The 21,331-nt window shown below is 32.8% G+C and overlaps 1 protein-coding gene across 8 annotated transcripts in view; it reads left to right on the top strand.

The window, feature by feature from the left end:
• DMD (dystrophin) overlaps positions 1–21,331 on the top strand; it is a 2,402,664-nt gene that overhangs the window by 896,752 nt on the left and 1,484,581 nt on the right. For all 8 annotated transcript variants that reach the window (XM_025277237.3, XM_045164452.1, XM_045164449.1 and 5 more), the window contains 3 exons: positions 1,316–1,403; positions 12,438–12,679; positions 19,170–19,350. In XM_025277237.3, the coding sequence (XP_025133022.3) occupies positions 1,316–1,403; positions 12,438–12,679; positions 19,170–19,350 (511 nt within the window). The remainder of the gene's footprint in view (positions 1–1,315; positions 1,404–12,437; positions 12,680–19,169; positions 19,351–21,331) is intronic.

The following is a 21,331-nucleotide window of genomic DNA, read 5'->3' as shown; positions in this document are numbered from 1 at the left end:
ATTCTTGCTGAAAGTTCTATCGAACAATGCTCCTCAGAGTGTGCATGTATCTATTACATGCTTCCCACCTGTACTCCAATATTAAAATCTGGAATATTTGTTTAAATGCCTATAAATCTAAAAGCTTTACAAAACAGTCTGATGTATAAAAACCTGCTGCCACAAACTCAAGTGAAATCTTTGTATAAGGCGACTATTAAATCATAGAAGTATTGCTCTCATTATATGTTTAATATACTATAGCTTGTTTTTTCTGCAGATGCTTTCAGGACATATAACATTGTTATAGCTATAGCTTTTTTTTTTTCTTTTCCTTTTTAATTTTCTTTTATTTTTAAACTTTACAATATTGTATTAGTTTTGCCAAATATCGAAATGAATCTTCCACAGGTATACCTGTGTTTCCCCATCCTGAACCCTCCTCCCTCCTCCCTCCCCATACCCTCCCTCTGGGTCGTCCCAGTGCACCAGCCCCAAGCATCCAGTATCGTGCATTGAACCTGGACTGGTGACTCGTTTCATACATAATATTATACATGTTTCAATGCCAATAATGACTATAGTAGTATAGTTCTACTGCATGATAGCTTAGAATTGATGTCTCTGTAGAGACATTATTTGCTAAGCTCAACAGTATCAAATATTACATTTTGTTAAGTTACTGTGTTTCTGTTGTTTAAAAGTTAACTTTGGTTAGGAGAAATGAGCAAAGGGATTTAGGAAACTTTATGAAACTCAATTTCTTTTTCCTTGAAATGGGAGTACTTTGGCAATTTTAGAAAAATTAACCTGCAGCCTTATATTTAGATAAATATGGGTTTTTTTCCCACTAAATGATTTATGCTAGTATACTTTTTCCCATTGTGTATACTTATTGTATTGTCTGTTTTATTTTTAATAAAGAATATATACTGATGTTATTAGGAACAATTTCAGTGGTGTATTTTTAAAAGGTAAATTCTACTTTAATGATCTAACACTTTATCGTTTCATGGTTTGTTATGATTTGACTTTGGTTCCTTTGGGGGGGGCAGTCTTAACTTATAATGCTTCAGAAACTATTAGGTAAAAAATGTTAACAGTAGACATCTTATTTTTATTTTTTTTAAGAAACAACTCAGTATGAAAATGACTTGTGCTTCGTTGCCATTTTGATGCATCTATTGCCAAGAACTTGAGAAAAATATCTTTAGATTCTCATGATAAACTGACAGAGTGAAATATCTTAAGGCTTGAAAGGGCAAGTAGAAGTTATAATTACTATGTAGTTTCACAATCCTTGTACTGAATACTCACCTTTGCTATCATGCTGCAGGCCATAGAGCGAGAAAAAGCCGAGAAGTTCAGAAAACTGCAAGATGCCAGCAGAACAGCTCAGGCCCTGGTGGAACAGATGGTGAATGGTAATTACACGGAGTTGATTTAGATAATCTTCTTAGGGATTTGATAAACACATAGGTTCATATTTATCAGCTGAATTATATCAGACAAGCACTTCCTGAATGAAAATTTAAAGTGAGTTTGTGAGCTTTTTATTATTGTTTCTTAATGCAAAGCAAATTATTTGAGGAAATTCAACTTTGAGTCCAATGGAAGAAAATGAGATGTGGTAGAATATTTTATTAGTCTGTTGCTGAGAAATCAATTTTAGTGCCAAGTCTGCTTACATTTGTCCAAATGATTTAAGAAAACAAGATTTGCAGAAATAAATGGAAATGTAAGCAATCATATGATATATGTAAAGTAATTATAATCAGATTTAAAATAATTTTGAAATATATTTTTCCCATACCTATTTGCTAATAATATATATGACATTTTCTGTGTTGTTTTCATTTTTTAACTTATTTAAAAAAAAAAAAAAAGGTCTCCTAAGGGAAACTTTTTTTTACTTCAATTATTTTGAGGTAAAGGTGCAAAGGTAACAAAACAAATTTTAAATGAATTAAAATTAATTTTTGCTAACACTTGGTACCCCAAAAGCTGTCTGAACAAAATGCTATTGATGTCAATTATAAACAAAGTTCTTTCCAGTTGTCATTGTTATACTACCGTATTCATTTCTAGGTGTAAGTAGTTTATGAAAATCAGCGTGTGTATGTGCTTAGTCACTCATTCGTGTCTGACTCTTTGTGACTCCATGGACTGTAGCCTGCCAGGCTCCCCTGTCCCTATAATGCTATTTCCAAACAAGGTTATTTTTTTAAGAATATGTTTATAAGAATATAAAAATCAAATGTCACAAATGTTTTTGTTAGGCATGTCACCTTTTTCCAGTACCTGCCTGCATTCTGAGGCATAAATTCTGTGTTTGAATTATTTTTGCTTTAATTGCCATGTTGGCATTAAAAAATTCAATGATCTTCCTAGGAAATAAATTCATTTTCTCCTTCTAGTGGGTCTCATGACTATATTTGGTTAAAAATAAAAGCAAGCAAATATGACAGCTGACGGTTGGGTTAACAAGTTAAAGAATATATAAAAGATGCAAAATACAAAAAATATAGTTGTTTAGATACATGTTTGCTGGGCAGTTTAACTGATGAGTTTGACAACAGCATATTCATATTACATAAAATTATATGATCTAAAAATATCCTTATACTGTTATATAATTTCCCCCTGGTAACTGCATTATCACTTTTTCATTTTTATAATCTGATATAAAATCTATACTTTTACATGGTCTCTACTTTAAATGGCCTTGGTTCATAATCAAACATAAAGCAGACCTTAACTCAGATTATCTGATAGTAGTATACACTGAATTACTCAAAAAATAGAACCCACCTGGCCAATGCAGGAGAGTTAAGAGATGCAAGTTTGATCCCTGGGTTGGCAAGATCCCCTGGAGAAGGAAATGGCAACCCACTCCAATATTCTTGCCTGGGAAATCCCATGGACAGAGAAGCCTGGTGGGCTATAGTCCATGGGGCTGCAAAGATTTAGACACGACTGAATGACTAAACTAAAAAAATAAGTTAAAATTTAGAAATTAAGTAATGATGTTTTTAAATTGAAATTATATGCAGGGTTAAAGGGCTTACCAGGCGACTCAGCAGTAAAGAATCTGTCTACAAGGCAGAAGATGCAGGAGATGCCACAGATTCAATCCCTGGGTCCAGAAGATCCTCTGGAGGAGGCTATAAGCAACCCAGTCCAGTATTCTTGCCTTGGAGAATCCCATGGACAGAGGAGCCTGTCAGGCTACAGTTCATAGGGTCACACAGAGTCACACACTACTGAAGCAACTGAACACACATGCATGGGTTAAAATGATCATATGATTAGTGATAACATCATTTTCTAGATTATTGCCCTCATAGCTCAAAATTTTGGAAGCATGAAGAAAAATCATGATCTATACTAGGTCTTTAATAAATATTAATTGGCCGATTAAATTCTATTTAGCAAAGCAAAATTAAGGCAGTAATTGAGATAACGACATTGGTAATTTCAGTCAGAAAATAACACTTCTGAAGGAAAATTCTAATTTCTGTACAATGCAAAGAGCAGTAAGAGATAGGGAGTGTGATTTGAGACATTCCTCATTGGATGACTATATTGACCAAATTTTAAGCTTCTCATGTGTTCTGTTAATGACTATTTGGTATAAGTGATACATAATTAATTTCAGATTTGAGCTATAAATAGAGCATAGATCTACTTTGCTCCATTCAAACAATTTACATAATTACTAAAAAGTACACTCAAAGATTCTAACTTATCATTTTGTTATTGCTTAGTGTTTATTTTAAGCAATTGTGCAAGTTGTGAGTTAAGCCAGACATGCAGTAAGTGCTTGGAGTACCTCTCTAGGTATATTTCAGAGGAACCCCCAATCCTAAATTGCAGCTGCTCCACCAACATAGAACCAAATGCTAGAGTATACTGATGTGGTTCATGAAGTTGAAAGACACACTGAAGTTTCTCTAAACCAGATTTCTCAACAGTTATCTCAGTAAAGCTCTTAAATTTGCAAGTTAAGAATTTCCTTTCTCAAGTGTGACTATGGAGTGTAATAAAATTCATAACCATATAAAACACATCCTTGTTTTTATTTATAGAAAGGAAAAAGAGAGCTGAATCATGGTACTTCATTTATGATCCCATGTAAATATCTATTCCTTTAACCACATATGTTGTCCTTAAAAATTAAGATAAAGGCAGATCATTCTTATATGATGTTATAACTATATCCAAGTAATACTAATATATATATATACATTAAATGTTTGATTCCCCATGATAGCAACACCTAACATATATTCATAATTTAAAATATGTATGGAGATAAGCATAAATATAGCTATTATATTTTAAAGAAAGCATTCCATAACTATATGTGTGTGTGTACACACACATAGGAAACTGAATTTTTAAATAAAATAATTTATCATAAGATTAGAGCATGTTTAAAGTATCTAAAATGATTTTGGAACTCTTTTACCTTCAGAATGAAACTCTAAGACTTGCAAAAAAAGATTCCTCAACGCTTATAGTTTACATCAGTTTTGACCCCAAATGGTATATTTCCAAACATATTTCCAAATCAGTTTTGACCATTTCTAAGTATCTACTGAAAGAATGAAGTTTTAGTACCACTTAAGAAATGCAAAAGACAAGTATCTGTTAGTCCTGAAGGCATTTGCCGAATCAATTTAAGAAAGGCGCTGAGAAACAGGGAGTGAGGTAGTGTCTCAAAATGGTTAAAAATACAGAGATTATTACCATGACGCCAATATTGAAGAAACTGCTTTCATTTGATGTTGCAAAGTTGTGCTAAAAATCAATTGTATGTCCTGAAAACACTGTTTCTCATAACACATGTTTAGTTTTGCAGGGTTAAATAGAAATTATGATCAATTAGAAGATAATTTTCATTTTGGCTGCATCTTATCAAATGCCAAGTGTTATAAGCAGAATATTATAATACAGTTGCTATTAAATATTTTAAGTTTTAATATCAACTATATTATGAATTTTTAAGTAGAATGATGTATACTTGAATAATATGCAGGAATTTAGTAAGAGATTCTTATTCATTCATTTGCGACCTTTTTTTAAATCAAAAAGTTTGCATAAATTATTTGTATACATCAAAGCTATACATGAACATTTTCCTCTTAAGTGTATCAGTTCTTTTAGAAGACTATAAAGGATCTTCATGCTCAGAATGGACTCAAAACGGAGGCTACAGTGATACTAAAAGGGAGAATGTTATATAAAATGTTAATTTCTGGGATTTTGACATGGAATTTTGATATAACTTTGATTTATCTATTTAACTGTTTCTTTTAATTAACACTGAATTTATTGCTCCTGTATCAAAATCAGTTGATCAGATAAGTATGGGGGATAGTGTTATAGTGTTGAATAGTGGAGAGCTCTTCATCTTGTTGGAAAAATTTTTCACAGATAGAATCTTTATGAAGTTTATTGTCACTATATAAGATTAGTATCATAGCCTTAGTCTGTATAAATTATTCACATCCTAGAACTTTAATGAGAGTAAGTGAGAGATGAAATTGGGTACCTAGTGATCTACTTATGTTTCCTGTAATTGTGATATTCTGAGAAGGGGAATTTCCAGATTTTTATTTATTTAAATTAAAACAATATACAATATGGACCCTCTTTAATGTTTATTTTTATATTAATTTAAATACAAAATGATATAAACTAATTAAAATTTTAGAAAATTTTAGCTATTAAATATCAAGAATCTTGCTATCATATCAGTAATATAGATTATTAATAAACACAGGTTTCAAATATTTTATTTTGAACAGCTTTTTAACTCATTTGCATAACTTTAGAGCAAAAGCTTTTCATTGTTTGAATGAGATTATGGGACTTCAGGAGAGTCTAGAACAGTTTTATGCCTAAAAATATGCTTACTTCATTTTTATCTGTTTAGCATTAGACTTCATTTTTAATTCTTTTTGTAAAATAATGTTCTTGCATCAAATATTTAGTCTCCTTTTCAGTCAGATATAACAAAAAAAGACCCTGGTTTTGATAAATTATTTTCCTTTATTAATATTGAAATACTAAATTGAATTGACATTACCAAAATGTTGCATCAGAACATTACTAATATAGAAATTACCAAAATGTTGCATCAAAACATTCATTTAAAAACTTAAAATGGTTTTACCACAATTTCCAGAGGAGATCCTATAATTATCTAATAGGGTTAGTAATGTTTTCTACATTAAATTGTGCTTCACTTTCAATTTCTAATTGTAGTTTTCTATGTGTTAATTAAGAGCCTGAAGACAATCACATTAAGGAAATGTTTAAATAAAAGTAGTAATTATTAGTATATTAGACTAAAAGAACATTTCAAAGCCATCATCCCATGAGTGTTAGATTATAGTATTTAAGGTAAAACCTAATAGTAAGTCTGCTAAGTATCATAATTACACAGACAAGGGCTCCTCTTATCCATAATATTAAGTATGGAACTGTATTTTTAGTATTTTGGTTTATAGTTCATTAAATACTTTAAAATGAATGATGTCATTTGAATTTGGGCAAAACTTTGTCAGATGGGTAAGGGCAAGCATTAGGTCAGTTTGACTCACCTCAAAGGCAAACCTCTCATTATCTTTTCACATCACTGTGAAGTATTTTCAGAGGCAATAACTATTCTAATTGTATATTTTAATGGAAAGTGATTTTGTAGCTGCTCTGTATATCAATGGGGCATGGAAATGGTACTGTTTGCAGCGGTCCAGCCCCTCCATCATGAATGAGTTGCTTTCCACGGTTGTACTCATTTCCTCTTCTCTTATTATTTTCTGAGTTCTGGGCAGCTTGATTTATGTTTCCTGTTTTTCCACGTGACACTTGGGATAATGGTCTACACAGAGTTCACAGTCAATAAATGTTGTTAATTGACAGGCACATTTTTCTTTGTTTGACTTTAATCTCCAAAGGAAGAGACTCAGTTCCTGGTATGTGTGTCTGTGTGTGTCTCTGTGTGTCTGTGAGTGTAGTGTGTGAAGGGAGGAAATTAAAGAGGTCACTGTTGTGGAAAATTAGTTACAAAAGCAAATACGAGTAGAGATCTGACTTTTTTCTTCTGAAAAAAGGAAAATTAGGGTAAAACCTAATAGTCTGCTAAATATCATAATTACACAGACAAGGGCTCCTCTTATCCATAATATTAAGTATGGAACTGTATTTTTAGTATTTTGGTTTATAGTTCATTAAATACTTTAAAATGTAAATACTTTAAATGTAAATACTTTTACCTTAATTTTCAGTGCTGTTTAGAAAAAGAAAAAAATGAAAAATGTTATATTTGTAAATGTATATATTAGATTTATTAGGGGCATGAATTTTATGCACAACCTATTTTTTAAAGCTATTATTTTTTAAAACAAGATGATGTGGCAGTTGTATAAAAGTTAGCGTCATCAGAAAACACTCTAGAATTAGTCTATAATACCCAGACCTTATTTTCATGGACTCTGATTAAGTTTCAATTACATTTTAGGCTGTTATATTAAATGCCAAATGGATTTGTAATGACCCTCACTTAATATGCAACAAAAACAGGAGACTATTAGCAACTTTATTTTAAGTTTTCACTCCAAATATTCTTCTAACTCAAGAGCTCTGAAAACACAGGTTTTGTATTATTCTACCCTGGCTTCATGGCTAATGATGAATATACTTGATGAGGAATACTTCACTTTAAGTGGCAGTTTTGAAGTACTTGCATGGAAGGTGGTGCACAATTAAAATTATTCTAACAGTCTGTTATGCACTGTATACAAGTAATAAAATTAATGGATGCACTTCAAGTAATGATCCATTTCCTCTGGGTGCAATATATTTATTCATAGACTATTTCAGGGGTTGTTTAGAATATGAAATGTGAATGGATTATGATCCATTATCCCTGAGATTCTAATGTGCTACTATGAAATGGTTTCCATAAGTATTGTTCATAATGCCTGGTGAGTTAATGTTTGTGTTCTTAAGTAGCTAAGAAAAAATTAAAAAAAACAGATGCTCAAACAGTTGATACTTAAAAACTTTGCAGGTATCTGCACTTATAAACTTTCTTGAAACTGAAAATTTTTCAGTTAAGAAGCATATTTCTATGAAATGCACATAAAAAATTATATTGAATAATAAAATTATTCACATGGGAGTATTTGCTGAGGAAACAGTACCTTTATTTATTCTGAAAAGTTTTAAGGGACTTTTTCATAATCTCATTACTAGTAGTAGATAATAGATGGCCAATTAATTCATGAAGTTGAAGTAATAACATTTACAATTTTAGTTGATCCCTCCTCCAAGGGATCAAATTCGAAGGAAAAGAGAATGCCTGGGTCTCTGTATTTGGCTTTTCGCATCTACGACTATTGCTCCCCTAGTGTTTGTATTTGTATGAAGTAGGCTATTGATTTGGTGTTGGGCAAGTTCACAGGTAAAGTGTGTTCATTTTGTACCTACTCTAAGCTGAGAATTCTATCAGATACTTCCAGTGGAGACATTTTTCTTAGGAGATTTTATAGTTTAGAAAGACAGGATATATTGTAGTTGAGCAGGAAGCATATTCGTATATGAATTAATACAGTATTTCCATATAAAGCCTTAATAATAAAATGTCTGATTTTCTGCAGTCAAAATCATATATTATTCAGTGACATGTAGAAATTTCTGTTTTTAACTTTTGGCATGGCTATACTTTGTAACTTGAATTTCAAATGATTATAAATTTATGACCGATTATTCCAAGATTCCCTAATAAGCTCTTATGTATTCATTGCTGATTGATATGATTTCTTATAAAATGTATAAATATACTTCATTCCATATTAGTGCCATATTAAATAAAATTACTACTATCTTTAAAAAATATTTATTATTTTTCACAAATGATCTTTTTTAATCATTAAAAACTCCTCCTGTCCCTAATTTCACCATTTGAAAGATATGATCTCTTTTCCTTGTTTCCTATAGGTTCTTTTTTCATTTCTTTATATTAACATTGACTAATATTTATTGGTTGCCTGGTATATGTCATGTTTGGTGTAACAATTCACACATGTTAACTCAGAACCCTGATAGGTGTTCTATGAAGTCAGTTGTATTTTTTAAAATTTTTATTTTATATTGGAGTATAGTTGATTAACAGTGTTGTGTTACTTTCAGGTATACAGCAGAGTGATTTGGTTATATGTATACACGTGTCTATTTTTTTTCCAGCTTCTTTTCCCACTTAGAGTACTACAGAGTATTGAGCAGAGTTCCCTGTGCTATACAGTAGGTCCTTGTCCGTTAACTATTTTATATACAGTAGTGTGTACATGTCAATCCTCATTCCATGGATGAAAAAAGTAAAGTCCAATATGAGTACTTAGCAGAACCAAGTTCACTCATTTAGTAAAGGGAGAGGTCAGATTTGAACTCAGGTGTGCCTAATACCAGAGCTCTTACTGTGAACTTTTGCCTGCCTTTACCATTTATCCTCGTAAGAGATCCTACTTGTACATGTTGTTATACTTTCATTCCCTTTATTCAGTTATAAAAGTCAGTATGCTTATTAGTGGAGAGTACTGTAGATTTCAAAGTGGAATGGTACTCAATTCACTTTTCCCATTTATATTAATTTCTTTTGAAGCAATGTTTAGCATTTGGACATATTTTAGGCATGACATTGAACTGATAATTTCAGGTAATGATCAAGGACTCATTAAAGTCTATCTCTGGATTTTATTAGGTGCCATGGAACTTACTGATACTGAATTATAATTTAATTTGTATTTTGCTGATTAAATTAACATGTATTATTCATATGAAAATTAATTTATTATTTTTTTCCAATTGCTTAAGGGTTTTCATATGGTTGACCTCAGGAACAGTGAGACAATATTTTCTGTATTCCCTTATCATTTGGACTAATGCTAAATAAATTCACTCCAGCATCATTCCATCAGTACTTTTAGTTTACTTTAGCACCTCTTGTTTGTCTGTCATGGACTTGAAATACCAAGGACTCCCTTCTTCTAAGTGCTTATTCACATTTAATATATGCTGAAAATATTTCTCCTAAACATCTGGTCCTTTAGATCCATGGCACATTTTTGAGTCATTTTCTAACATAATTTACAGTTTCTACCCTGTGTATTTTTAAATTACTCCATTTCATTTTCTAGCAATATTATCAGCATTTTATCATAGTATTTTTCTCAGAATGAGTGCCTATATGACCAGACATTTGGATTCTTCTCTTATACTTTGCAACAAACATGATTTTATAACTATAGTTTCTTAGTGGCATCCCTCGGAACATATTTTGGTATAATTCTTGGTCACTGCTCAAAACCAAATTATCCCAAGCAGAATATCCCACGAAACATCCAGATGTCTCAATGTCTCAATAAAACCAGTTGTTTCCTTAACTATTACAAGGGTATTAGAGGAATAGTTTGCTCCTGCAAACCACAGGCTGCCTTTTATAGCTGTATATGTGGAAATGATATTTGTGGTTTGTTTTCTGCAGTGTCATCTTGAATAGTGTCAAACTCTGAAATTAGCGAAATTAGAGCTGTGTTTCAAATGAATTGAGAGATGTGGTTTGGCAGCATAGCATAATTACAACAAAATATAAATCAGAGTATCTGAGCAGAGAAAAGTAGAAGAGAATAAAATAATATAGTTGTTGACTTCAAATCCATGTTTTTTATTCTTTATAAAGAGTGAAAGCGGAGGCATGTACAAGTTAGCAGAACTTCAGGCCTCATATTTGCTAGAGATGGTCTTCAGACTTCTTAATAACTTACTGGTCTTTTAACTGAATCATATTATCAGAAAGTTGTATAAAATGGACATTCATAAAAGTAGATTCTCATGGACAAGTTGGTCTTCACTAGATCGCAATAGCCCCTTAAATACTTTAATCTAGAGGAAGACTCTTACACTGAGCTTATGATCTCTTTTGAGTCTGTGAATATATGTAGGAATAGGAAACATTTGAGTATTCAGTATTTCAGAAATATTAGGAAGTTATCAGTGCTATCATAGCTATGTTTTAATGTCCATATTATATTTAATATTTTTCTTTAGTGTAATTTATTAAAGAAGTTGCTATGTAAACAAATTGTGTGTGTAAGAACATTTACATGTTGTGAACTCTACAGAATTAATAATGTGATATTGCTGTACTCTCGTTAGTACAGCATCAGTTACATATTGGCATTAGTTACATATCACACTTTGAAAAAAAATTAAATGAGATGAAATTTGTTAAAAGACAACATATTCCGTAAGACATAGTAGGTTTTCTGGAAGGCTAAAGTTGATAAGGATATGGTTATGTTTCCATTTTGCCCTTGATAAACTTTTTTCTGCTTGAGTATTTCTGTAGCTCATTTTCAAATATTCAGATCAACCTCCACATTTGTAAATGATGTGTAAATAATTCAAAAATCTTCTTATAATTAGAAAGATTTTTTTTTTCCTAATGCTTGTTTTCTTTCTTTGGACTTCTGTTCAGTCTGCTTATTTCTGGCCTTGTATAGCATAAACAGATAATTAAATTGATTTTTTTAAATACATGTTCACTTTTTACAAAATAGAAGTAGAGTCATGGATGTAGAAAGCAAACTTCTGGTTACCGGAGAATAAGAAGAGGAGAGGGATAATTTGGGAGATTGGAATTGACATATACACACTACTGTATATAAAATAGATAACTAATAAGAACCTGCTGTGTAGTGCAGGGAACTCTACTTAATACTTTGTAATGGCCTGCATGGGAAAAGAATCTAAAAGAGTGGATACATGTATATGTATAACTGATTCAGTTTGCTGTATACCTGAAACTAACACATCACTATAAATCAACTAGATGGCCAATAAAATTTTTAAAAAAGAAATTGGAAATTTAAAATTTTATGCCCATATTTTAATTAAAGACATGTATGACACAGTGATCAATAAAGGGAATTTAAACAAAAAATCCAAATAATAACAATTCAACTAATTGTAAATCTTTTTAAAAAGTAGAAATATGTTACTTTTTAGACATATAGTTTAATAATATACATGATATTTAACGTTTATTTGGAAATATCCAAAAAGTTATTTGACTGTAATCTTCCATCCCCCCCTCATAACTTTGTGCATTTTTTGTTTTTATTGAAATGTATTCTACTCTACTATATCTTATGTATCCTTATCTAGTACTTTGTTGTATTCATGTTCTTTGATAAAATGCAACTCCAGCAATTTGCAATCAACAATCAGAAATCATATTGATACTTCAGCTTCTTCAATAAATAAATGATTTATTTGAAATCATTCAGATGATGAATAGTTTTAAACTTGAGTCAACATTGGTTTTCAGATAATGTCTTTCAGTTTGTGGCTTCAGTGGATATATATATTTGTTAAATCTGTCTTTCTAGAGGGTGTTAATGCTGACAGTATCAAACAAGCCTCAGAACAACTGAACAGCCGGTGGATCGAGTTCTGCCAATTGCTAAGTGAGAGACTTAACTGGCTGGAATATCAGAACATCGTCATCGCTTTCTATAATCAGCTACAACAATTGGAGCAGATGACAACTACTGCAGAAAACTGGTTGAAAACTCAACCCACTACCCCATCAGAGCCAACAGCAGTTAAAAGCCAGTTAAAAAATTGTAAGGTAAGAATCTTTGCTCCTATTTGGAGCATCATAAATAGGACTTTCTTAGAAATTTCCAGAAGAATAGAAGAGTACTTAATGATAAAATTTTCCTTTTATGGGTTTAGTGAAACACAGTAAAGATTAAAATAAATGTGAAGAAAATCATTTTAAATAGGTAACATATGGATACCTGAGTCCTGCAAGCTTAGTTATACATAATTAATTGATTTTGTCAGATTGCAAAATGATGAGACAGTATTGGAATGTGGGAACCACATGTATCCTATGGAAAGTGGAAAATAATTTGGAGCCCTTTCTTATAACAGTTAAGAGGAAAACCCAGTCATATGTTCAAAATGTGGAATCCACACAAACACGCAAGCAGCTGATATCCTATATAATCGGATATATGAGGAAAATCTGTTTAAATGGCAGTTATTAAATTTGGATAACTAGAGGAAGGTCATTTACAAAAATACTTTTTATATGTGCTTGGAATATAGAGGAATCTCAAGGGATAGTACAGTAACCCAGCATCAGAGCTGTTATTATTCTTAAAATAGAAGGGATCAGGGAGAGAGAAGTTACAGAAAGCCTGAAGATGAATTAGATGTCCATTGTAAAGACAGTTTTCAGAGCCAGTCCAAGTGCTAACACAGGAATGGAGCCAGAAAAATAGACACTCTGTTTTACTCTCTTTCTTGCCTCCAGAATCTGAACAGGACTCCCCATCAACTAAAATTATTCAGAAGTCAGAGGACAAAAAGCGGTAGTCTATAACTGTCATTCTCCTGGGCTACACGAGAAGGTTGGCTATGTATCTAGTAGGGTAAACAAGATACAACACACACAAAAGGGCTGCGAAAGAGACTAATAGAGTATTCTGCATGTGTAAGAAAACAAGAGATATATCAGTAGAAACAACGTGAACTTTTTGCATAAGTAGTTACTACAAAATGTTAGTTTGCATAGTTAAACACTTTTCATGGGAAGTGGGAAGTTGCTTACAGGATGGATGAAAAGGTTTCCAGGAGGAACTTTAAGGGTAGACTGAGATGACTGGGTTTAATTTTAAAAGCAGTAAATGAGGGTTAATCTGCATACTTTGGAAATAATGGTTTAAATAATGGGAAACTGAAGATGGAGAGATGACATGGTTGGTTTGGAGGCTATAGAACCCAGAAAGTGATGGGAAATTCAAAGTTATTTTGAAGGGGAAGTCAAATGAAGGATTTGATGATGCTTCTTCACATGATGAAACTACAGCTTTACTAGGAAGTAAATAAATTTAGCAAATACATTTGTGGATAAAGAATACCATATAGTGAGGCATTTATTTTATTAGTGAAATATACAAGTATAGGGAATTTCTTTTCCCTATAATTCTAGATACATTTTGCTATTAAAGAATAGAATCCATGACTTTGTTCTGTGAATTAGTGGAATATTTCACCTATATCATTTCTTGCAATAAAAAAATCTGATGATAGTTCTTTAACCTGTTTCTTGCGATTCAAATATAAATATTAATTACATCTTCAAAATGCATTCATCCATAAAATACATATTCAGTGTCTCTAATGTGGCCAAGAATGATATTAAGTGTTTTAACTGGTTCGGGCTGCCATAACAAATACCATAGACTGGGTGGCTTAAACAAAGAAATTTATGTTCTCACAGTTCTAGAGGCTGAAAATCCTAGATGAATGTCTGGCAAGGTTCAAATTCTGGTGAGAACTCTGTTTCTGGCTTGCAGACAGCTGCCTTCTCACCACGTTCTCACCTGGTCTTCTCTTGGCACATGTGCATGGAAGGAGAAAGATCTCTCTCTCCTTGTAAGGCCACTGGTCCTGTCAGATAAAAACTCTGCGTTTAAGACCTTATTTAACCTTAATTACTTACTGAAAACCTCATATCCAATTATAGCCATCTTGTGAGGTTAGAGTTTCAGCATGTAAATTTGGGGGAGCATCATCCAGTCCACAGATTCTCCCTGTACCCCCTATTTAGGTCCTTGTCACATACCACGAGCCCCCAAAGTCCAGAAGTCATAACTCATTCCACCATCAACTCTAAAGTCCAAAATCTCTTCATCATTTAAATCAGATATGGATGAGACTCAACATATCCCGAGATAAAATGCCCCTCCAGCTGTGGACCATTAAAACCAGGACGACACATGTGTTTTCAAAATATGATGGTGGGACAGGCATAGGGAAAGGCATTCCCATTCCCAAAGGAGTAAAAATAGGGAAGAAAGAAGGGATGATAGATCCTGCTGCTGCTGCTAAGTCACTTCAGTCGTGTCTGACTCTGTGTGACCCCATAGACGGCAGCCACCAGGCTCCCCCGTCCCTGGGATTCTCCAAGCAAGAACACTGAAGTGGCTTGCCATTTCCTTCTCCAGTGCATGAAAGTGAAAAGTGAATGTGAAGTCGCTCAGTTGTGTCTGACCCTCAGTGACCCCATGGACTTCAGCCTACCAGGCTCCTCCATCCATGGGATTTTCCAGGCAAGAGTACTGGAGTGGGGTGCCATTGCCTTCTCGATAGATCCTAATCAAGTCCAAAATTTAGCAAGGCCGATTCCATTGGATTTAAGGTTTGAGAATAATCTTCTCTGGCTTGATGCCCTTCCTTCCAGTCCTGCTGGGGTGATAGTTCTACTTTAGGACCTACTGGGGTGTCAGGCACTTAAGTTTTGGGAAGGTCAGCGTGAGCATTCATTGATCCTACCCTCATAACATTGTCATAGAGTAGATGAGAAGACATTAAGTAAATGATTAAATAAACAGATATAAAATTACCACTGGGACAAACGTTTTAAACAGAGTTCTGGGAGAATATCTAACATGGAAAACCTGACCTTGATAGAGCCACTGAGGGCAGCTTTCTTGAGGCAGGTACATTTGAGTTGAAATTAGGAGAACAGCAGGGAAGGAGGCTTCAGGCAGAATAAACATGGTGGGAGGGAGCAATAATGACCAAAGAACTGAAATAAGGCCGATGTGAATACTGAGCATAAAAAGGCAAAAATGCAAGCATATGGTGGCTCAGATGGTAAAGAATCTGCCTGCAATGCAGGAGGCCGGGGTTCGATCCCTGGCTCAGGAGAAGGAAATGGCAACCCACTCCAGCATTCTTGCTTGGAGAATCTCATGGGCAGAAGAACCTGGCTTAACAGCTAACACTTTCAATTTTCACATAGGAGACAAAGCAATGATTCTTAGGGCACACTAGGGCCTTGGTCTCTTTCTGAGGAGAGAATGGAGATCACTGGGAGCTATATATCTTAAATATTCTCTCAGGGTTAGAGAAATCATCCTAAGTGAAATTAATTCTTTTTTTTCTGCATTCAGTCACAAAATTCCAAATTCTGATTATACGATTCCATCCCTTTTATTACCCTTACTCTTTCTCTCTTCCCCATTGGTTTCTATTAATTTGATGTATCACCTTAGGTAGACTGTTTAGCAGGACAGCCCAAGATCATTCACACAACAGGTAAAATTGTACTATTTTGTTGTGATTAGTGATAGGTAAATAGATTAGCCCTTCCTATTTGTCAGTCTAGTCTGTTATTTGGAGATGTTTTTTAGGGGTAGGGTGCAGATTTAACTCCGAATCTAATATTTACCAGAACTGTTCTTGATATGTTGAGGGTTAGGGAGCACTTTAGGAATTGGAAGAAATCCATGGACATTTTCCTGAGAAAAATACATGTTTTTCCAGGGTAAACATACAATTTTAAAGGATAAACAAACTCAGAGAACATGCCTTACTGTGGAGGACCAACCACGCTAAGGCCTTTTTATGGAAATGAGTAATTGTTATCATTGTTAACATCTTTTAAATGTTAAATATTTGAGGTCAGAATGATATTTCCTTTAATTTACTCTCAGAACTTTAAGGTCCCAGCTGAACATTTGCCCAAATGTTTTATTAGTTTCAAAGTCCCCTTTGTTTTGCAGAATATACTTTGCTATACTGTAGACTCCTTATATAGCCCCCTAAACAGGGAGAATGACGGCCTTCCATCTGGCCAAATGTAAATCGGGTTATTAAATGTTTCACAGCAGATGTCAACGGTACCATTTGCAAGTCTAGCGTACAAAGTGAATGTCTGTAATTCTATGATCCAAACCACAGAATATTACCTTTTGCCTCTTTCTTATTCTTCGTCTATGAATATACACCTACCTTTTCGCACTTGATCAAGAGGCTTTATATTTGAATGGGAGAGATGGGGGTCATCTCCTCATTTATTTAAATGTCTTTCATTTTCACCTACCAGAATTTGATAGAGATTAACCTACCTGAATCAACTCATACCGATATAACCACATACCAAAATTTCTCTGAAAGTTATCTTTATATCTTCTAAAAATAGATAAAATTATCTATGTGATAAATTTATCTCATTCATTCCTAGGACAAATGTTACTTTCTCTAAAAGAGTATGCATGCATCCAAATATATATATATATATATATATATATATATATATATATATATATATTACTTTAATTTCCAGGAAGATGAGATTTATATTTAGTTCATAATTACTGTAATTCTATAAATTTTCCCTTCTAATTGGCTTGTGTTTCCGTAATAGCTCAGTTGGTAAAGAATCTGCCTGCAATGCAGGAGACCTCGGTTTGATCCCTGGGTCAGGAAGATCTGCTGGAGAAGCAAAAGTCTACCCAATCCAATATTCTCTCCTGGAGAATTCCATGGACTGTATAGTCCATGGGGTCACAAAGAGTCGGACACAACTGAGTGACTTTCACTTTCAGTAGGCTTGTGATCCAGTTTTTGAATTTTAATTATCCTGTTTTTTATATTTTGAATGGTAAATGATCCTGAAGTACTATTTCTAGAGGTAGCATAGTTATGATTTCTTTTTTTTTTTAATTTTATTTTATTTTTAAACTTAACATAACTGTATTAGATTTGCCAAATATCAAAATGAATCCATAGTTATGATTTCTAAGTGAATAATCATGGTAACAATACTTTAAAAAAGAACATATTGTGATTTCTTTGAGTTCAAATTATATATATATCAGATACTTATGAACTGCAACTTCATTGGAGACTAAAGAGTTTGAAAACATTTATATCAAGAACAGCACTGTTCCGAAGAAATCGAATGCAGGCCACAAATGTGAACTACATGTGTAATTTTAAATGCTCTAGAAATGACACTGAAATAGGAAAAAAACAGGTAAGTCAGTGAATTTCAATAATATATTTACCCTGATATATCAAAATATCATTTTAAGATTTAATAATTATTTAAATCTATGTGAGTTTGTACTTTCATACCAACTCTGAAATCTAGTGTATGTTTTACAATGACTGCTAAGTCGCTTCAGTTGTGTCTGACTCTGTGTGACCCCAGAGATGGCAGCCCACCAGGCTCCCCCGTCCCTGGGATTCTCCAGGCAGGAACACTGGAGTGGCTTGCCATTTCCTTCTCCAATGCATGAAAGTGAAAAGTGAAAGTGAAGTCGCTCAGTCCTGTCCGACTCTTAGCGACCGCGTGGACTGCAGCCTACCAGGCTCCTCCGTCCATGGGATTTTCCAGGCAAGAGTACTGGAGTGGGGTGCCATTGCCTTCTCCTTTACAATGACAACACATCTAAATTTGGACTAACTACTTTTCAGATGCTCAGTAGTCACAGTTGACTAGAGACTACTACACTGAATAGCCTGGCAGAGTGTCCATGTGACTTGATCAAACAAATCAGAATAGTCTTGAGGGTGAAAAGGAGTGTTATTAACAATTATGCCAGGACAACAAGAGTAAAACAGAGCAAAGAGTCCCTCTAATTAAAATGATAGCAATTGCCTATTCAGTCAGAATAAGTAAGACCATACAAAACTTAGATAATTATAAACACAAAAGTATGTGGGTGTATATATGTATTAGTATGTAAATTACAATTATATGTGTACATATATGATTATATATATTCTACATACATGTATTTAATCTATATAACATTAATATATATGCATATATTTGGCTTAATTTAATGTATATGTAGACATATATAGATATGTATATATATAATTTATATTCTACACAAATGAATTTACGGAAGAAAATTGTTCATTGGATAAGCTTAGAATTTGAAGCAAAGATGCACAGTTTTGAGATGAGAGTTGTAAAGGAACATCTGTGTTTGATTTATGAAAAAGATGTAAGGTCATTCATAGTACTTTTCAACTGTATCCATCCATACCTGATGATGATCTAAATGTGTCATTTTGAAATTTAAAAATTGTTGTTTACGATGGTACCTATTGAGTGAAGAGCCAAGGTATTCTCAAATTGATGATGTGTGCTGGAGGCTTGCTTGAGCCATCTGGGATGTTTGTTATCAATTTTTTGATAAGAGCCTTTAACTAAGCTTGCATCACTGCCTTTAAATACTTTACTTTGCAAAACTGTAATGTATGCAAAGTAACAGTGTTATTTAATACTCTAAATTATGGTACAGGATGAAGTCAACCGGCTGTCAACTCTTCAGCCTCAAATCGAGAGATTAAAAATTCAAAGCATAGCCCTGAAAGAGAAAGGACAAGGGCCAATGTTCCTGGATGCCGACTTTGTGGCCTTTACAAATCATTTTAACCAAGTCTTTGCTGATATGCAGGCCAGAGAGAAAGAGCTACAGACAAGTAAGTAAAAATACTTACCATGACTGACTTGATATTTTCCTAATTAGTTACTTATTATGAAAAGAGTAAGTACTAACATGAAAGAATGATTTCCATCAAAGAAACCATGCTGCCTACAAACTGTAGTAACAAGTAATGAAATGCTATTGTAGGAAAATGGATACGTTAGATTTCCATTTCTCTCCCTCCATTATAGTTTCATGACTATGAGAAACAAATAAAGCATATGTTGTATATAGGCATAACTTCTCCTTGGCAAGTTGCAAATTTTACAGTCCAATGTTTGGAACACGGAAGGAAATAAAAGAGCAGTTTAAGCCCTGTTAGTAGGTTTTCATCAAATCCAGTTTGCTTCATGTACAAGAATATCTAGCCAGGTGTCTTGCTAATACTTCTATCAATTTATATGAAGATATTATAGCTGTAGCATACATGTGGCAACTGAAACTCATCCAAGGACAAATTATTCTTTGGGCTGCATTTTACTATTGGATCATTCTGACTATACTGTATCTTCTTTTTTCTCGTTTACTGGTAAAATACAACATACGAGTGGAGCAGTTATGCAAATATCTACCATATGACTAGCAAATTTTTCAGGATGTCTCTTTTGTCTTTCACCAATTTGCTCTTAGGATATTAATACACAGTCCAAATACCCCTACTCATCAGCCTACTTTTGAAGACAAAATTTCCTTTGACAAGCAGGTTTTTGAGCACTTTTAAGTATCAGTGAAAGCATTTTTGAGTCACCATATACATATATGCATATGTATATATATGTACACACAAAGGAGTATAGAGTAAAACTAGATTTCAAAGCATTAAGATAAAAATATTTTTTAAAAGTTATACTTAAAGTTGTTATGAGAAGCACAAGTGCATATATTTGTTTTCGACTGAGACTTTAAATTTGTTGGAACACATGCATTTTTAATTGCTTTCCTTTGTAAATATGCAACAAATTTACCACACAATAACATTTCTAGAATCAGTATAGTGTAATATATGGGCTTTCCTCACTTTCTAATGTTTTTTTCCCTTTTATTTCCTGGTGAAATCATGAATTGAAAGATGAATTTTTTGTTTTTTTTCCTTTTACTTCAAAGTCATTTTTTGCTGAGGAGTTTGTTTTACTGATAGGGAATGAAGGAATACAACTTTACAATCATGTCAGCTCCCTCTAGTGGATTTCAGTGTACTTGTTGCTGGGCTTCTCTAAGATCAATTGGGGAAAAGAATGAGTGTCCTAAATTTTCAAACATTGACCTATTTAAGAATAATGCATTTCCATTATCACAAAATCCATAAACCTCCCTTAAAAACAAGTACATGTTGATGGTTATACTGTAACTGGTTGGCAAAGGAGCGTATCCACTGAAATTTATTTTAATTTATATAAACTTATTAAGGTTTAACTTTTTTCCTGTTTTTTTTTTAAAGGTATTCAAACTGTTGATGTGTGATAACATATTGGATTATGATACTATAATATAAATATATAATAATATATACTTCTATATATACAGCTATCAATATATTCATCTATATTATCATATCTTCCCTTTATCTTTCATATATATGGTGATAGTTTATAAAAAACCGCCAAATATTTTCACCCCATTTTTGTCTAAATAAAATATTCCCCTTTCCACTGTAGTAACCAAAATATCTCTAGCACTGTGATACAATCATTTGGAAAACTTGTTTTGATTCCTTAATAATCATTAATTAAATATGGATTATATATATTAATTATATGCCATTTATATTTACACAAAAGTTATATGTAGTATATGTATTTAATATTATTATAAATTGTGTATGCAATTTATAGTTGCATATATCATATGTTATACATAGATTATATAATTTATATACATTTTATGTAATTTATATATATGTATTATGTACACATATAAAAATGGTGAGTAAAAAATTCACCATGTCAAGTCATATTACAGTTAAACTTGTTAACTAA

This window comes from Bubalus bubalis, chromosome X (assembly GCF_019923935.1).
Source record: "Bubalus bubalis isolate 160015118507 breed Murrah chromosome X, NDDB_SH_1, whole genome shotgun sequence".
Classification (NCBI taxonomy): domain Eukaryota; kingdom Metazoa; phylum Chordata; class Mammalia; order Artiodactyla; family Bovidae; genus Bubalus; species Bubalus bubalis.
Note: the sequence above shows the minus strand (reverse complement) of the source record. Positions and strands in the feature narration are given on the sequence as shown.